The sequence below is a fragment of the Vicia villosa genome, unplaced genomic scaffold (assembly GCF_029867415.1).
Source record: "Vicia villosa cultivar HV-30 ecotype Madison, WI unplaced genomic scaffold, Vvil1.0 ctg.002672F_1_1, whole genome shotgun sequence".
Taxonomy (NCBI): Eukaryota; Viridiplantae; Streptophyta; class Magnoliopsida; order Fabales; family Fabaceae; genus Vicia; species Vicia villosa.
Genome location: NW_026705998.1, coordinates 332,369 through 335,832, shown reverse-complemented (window position 1 = coordinate 335,832; position 3,464 = coordinate 332,369). Strand labels below are relative to the sequence as shown.

The following is a 3,464-nucleotide window of genomic DNA, read 5'->3' as shown; positions in this document are numbered from 1 at the left end:
GGTTACTATGTAAAGCTAGGAGTACTAAAATTTCGATTTTTCCTAAGGGAAAGTGATTGTGAGAAAATAAAGAATAATAATAAAAGACAGGTATCAGTATGTATTTCGTTTAACTAAAGGTAATCCGAAGGTCCATTGGCTTTTGCATAATTAAATTAAAAATCTTTACTAATTCCATTGATTAAAAATCCTCGTCTCAAACTTTCGCTCTGTTGATTCAGACTACTATCCTAATCCTAATGTACGCTTTCGCCATCCCATTAGATTTTAGAAGAGCTTTTTGGAAACAATGTAATTAATAAAATGCCTATTTTACGAGGTTGTTATCTATTTAAATCTCCTAATCTCAAACTTTCGCTCTGTTGACTCGGAGCAAGCTAATAACCCTAACGTACGCTTTCGCCATCCCGCTCGAGTGTAAAAACAATTTTTGAAAATAAATAAGTTCCAATCAATTTTAATACGCTTTCGCCATCCTTAAAACTAATGTCCTATGTCTACTATCTGGTTAAAGATCTCAAACTTTCGCTCTATTGATTTTAACCTTTGACCGTCCTAACCCCTCAAACTTTCGCTCTATTGGTTTTAAGACTTACTAATTAAATTAGACATATAAACCAAAAATAAGTGATCATTAATAAAACATAATTAAGCCAATTTATTTCGGATCCCTACGGTTAACTTACTTTACATACCGACACCTTTAGTAATTTAGCCATACATATTAATACGATTAAACATGCATAAATCGGTTCGGTTCATAATAATAAGCATATTAAATGGCATATAATATATCATGCAAACAAATATAAATAAGGCGGTAAATAAAAACCTGAATTAAATAAATGGTAACTGGATCTTCAAGTACTGAACTTCCACCACAGGTTGGCTGGATCGTTCTTCGGAATTTAAATGGCAGAAAATAAAAACAAGGAAATAAAACGATAAATCTAACGTAAGGCTAGATCTACGAAAAGTTCACAACAATTTCCAGTGTAGAAATCGTTGTGAGAAAATAAACGGTTGAATGAAAGCAGAATAAAGAAAAGCGGTTCGCAGTACAATTTCGGCAGCACTTCGTTGGCAGGAAATCGGACCCTTTGGAAGTGAGATAGCAGGTCCTATTTATAGGAGAGGTTTTGCTGTGACGTTGCGTGAAAAGAGGAACTTTTTGCAGACTGGGCGTGGAGACGTGCGTCTCCGTTTCTTCAGGAGGCAGCTTGACTGACTTGAGACGTGCGTCTCAAGTGGAGAAGATGTAGGAACATGGAGACGTGCGTCTCCCTTTGCTGACGTGGCATAGAGGACGTGGAGACGTGCGTCTCCACTTGCTGGGCAGGTTTGGGCCACGCGCCTTTGGTTCCATGGTGGGCTGAATATCTCTTTTGGGCCTTTTGGGTCCTAATTGCACCCCTCTTTCGCTTCAGCACTCCTTTTTCGTCTTTTAGGCATAAATATCAGTCATTTAAGCTCTATTTTCTTTCCTTTTCGTAAATAGTCGTAATTGAAGTGTAAAACCTGAAACAAAGCAAATACTCGCGTAATATCATAATAAATTAACATAATAAACGGAAAATGCTATAAATATCTATGGATTTTAAGCTAAATATACGATATAAAATCGTGTTATCAACTGCATTTGGTAGAAAAAATTTACGGCAAAGTGGCTGTTGTCTCAGCTATGTTATTTGGGTTGCTTGTCATTTTGGATTGGAGTTATTATTCTCTTGTTAGCTCTGCTTCATATCATTGAATTTTGTTGATTCTGTAAGGCTATGTTTGGGAGTTTAGAGGGGAAGGGAGGGGAGGGCTTTGGAAAATAGGAAGAATTGGATGAAAAAAATAAAAAGATTTTGGGTAGGAGGATTTTGGAGGATTTGATTTTATTCATAATACCAAAAACCCCATAAAATTGGGGAACTCAAAAATTGTATTGAAAGAGTGTTTTGGAGGACTTACATAAATTTTCTAAATATCTTTTAGGTTGTTATACTATTTTGAAAATTAAAAATTTTGTAATGATAATGACTCTTTTATAATTCTAAACAAAATCATTTTTTCAAAAAGTGTCAAATATTTTTTTATATTTTTTTAAAAATTTGTTTTCGGAAGCCTTCCCCTCTCCTCTCCTCCAAACTCCCAAATATAGGCTAATAGAAAGAAAGGGCTGACTTTTGAATTTAAGTCAGAAGGGTCTTGGCTTGGATAAGTTACTCTAATGTCTCAACTTCTCACTTACTTTCTGGTTATGGATGCCTTTCTATTAATATATATCTCTTTTGTGCTTTTTTGTCTAAAAAAAATAATAACAAGCCTCCACACCTTTAATAGGAAAAAATATGGCTAGCTTACTCAATAAAATACAGTGACGATGAGTTCTCCAAATATATAGTATAAAAGTTGTACACAAGCTTTTGGACCTTTATTACATGAATCAAGAAAATGGCACCTAAATCCACCACCCTAACAAAACAAAATTAAAAATCATTCTTTCTCGAAAAAAATCGGGAGGGGACTGCCATCCAGTGCCAACAGAATCTTTTCATTCTCAAGAAGAGTACCAATAGTGCCACATTCAAATCTACAATTAGGACATACCTCTGTAGGACACCACTGAATATTATACATATCTGCAATTCGGGTCTCTATGATCCTAAAGAAGTTACCATATGATCCAACTGTGCCATCATCTCTCCCAGTTGTAATCAACCTTCTTCCAGTCCTTGTGATTTCACCCAACCTCCATTCTGTTGACTGCTCGCAACTTGGGGAGGCTTGGAATATCACTCTCAAGTCTCGGTTAAGTCTCACATCGTCGAAGTCATGATGGGGAGAGAAAGGAGTGAATTTTACAGCCAAACTACGTTGTGGAAAGTGAGTGTTCTCAAGACCAACATGTAAAGGATATGATCCATTTCTGTTGACCAAAGTGAAACGTCCTCCATTGTTTGTGATAACTGGTCTGATGAAGTATTCCTCGTCGCCTTCAACGGGTTCGCCGTTTGTGTCGAGGACAAACTGAGCTATTGATGTTGTGGTCATAATCATAAAGAGACACAAATGAGCAAGAATGATGAGGGAACTACCAGACAAGCTCATTGACATGGTTGATTATTGTAACACTGAATGGCTTTCTGGATTCGGGTTTTGTAACAATTGATGTGTATATTTTGATGTTGCTGGGCAAAGTATTTATAGAATTGTGATGATTAATTAATGTAGGCGATGAAAGCCATAAGTACATAGATGAATAAAGTCCAAAACATAAATTTAACTTTTTGTTGTTGTTTGCTTTGTACCTCTCAGTCTCAATTTAGATATTTTTTATATAGACTCAGAAAAGTGATCATTAAATAAATTAATATAGCATTGTTTCATACAATAGTCGCTACTAATAATTTTATTCATCGGAAAATAATTGAACTAACATGTAAATGATAGTCTAATTATATCATTATATATAA

At 35.2% G+C, this 3,464-nt stretch overlaps 1 protein-coding gene across 1 annotated transcript; it reads right to left on the bottom strand.

Moving 5' to 3' along the window:
* Positions 1-2,371: 2,371 nt before the first annotated feature.
* LOC131639503 (kunitz type trypsin inhibitor 106-like) lies at positions 2,372-3,105 on the bottom strand. Its single transcript, XM_058909994.1, has one exon. The coding sequence runs from the start codon at positions 3,103-3,105 to the stop codon at positions 2,485-2,487; it is 621 nt and encodes a 206-aa protein (XP_058765977.1). The 3' UTR covers positions 2,372-2,484.
* Between the last annotated feature and the right edge of the window lie 359 nt (positions 3,106-3,464).

What these genes read in the sequence shown, in the direction of transcription:
- LOC131639503 (XM_058909994.1), bottom strand. Translation starts at nt 3,105, where the DNA reads ATGTCAATGAGCTTGTCTGGTAGTTCCCTCATCATTCTTGCTCATTTG.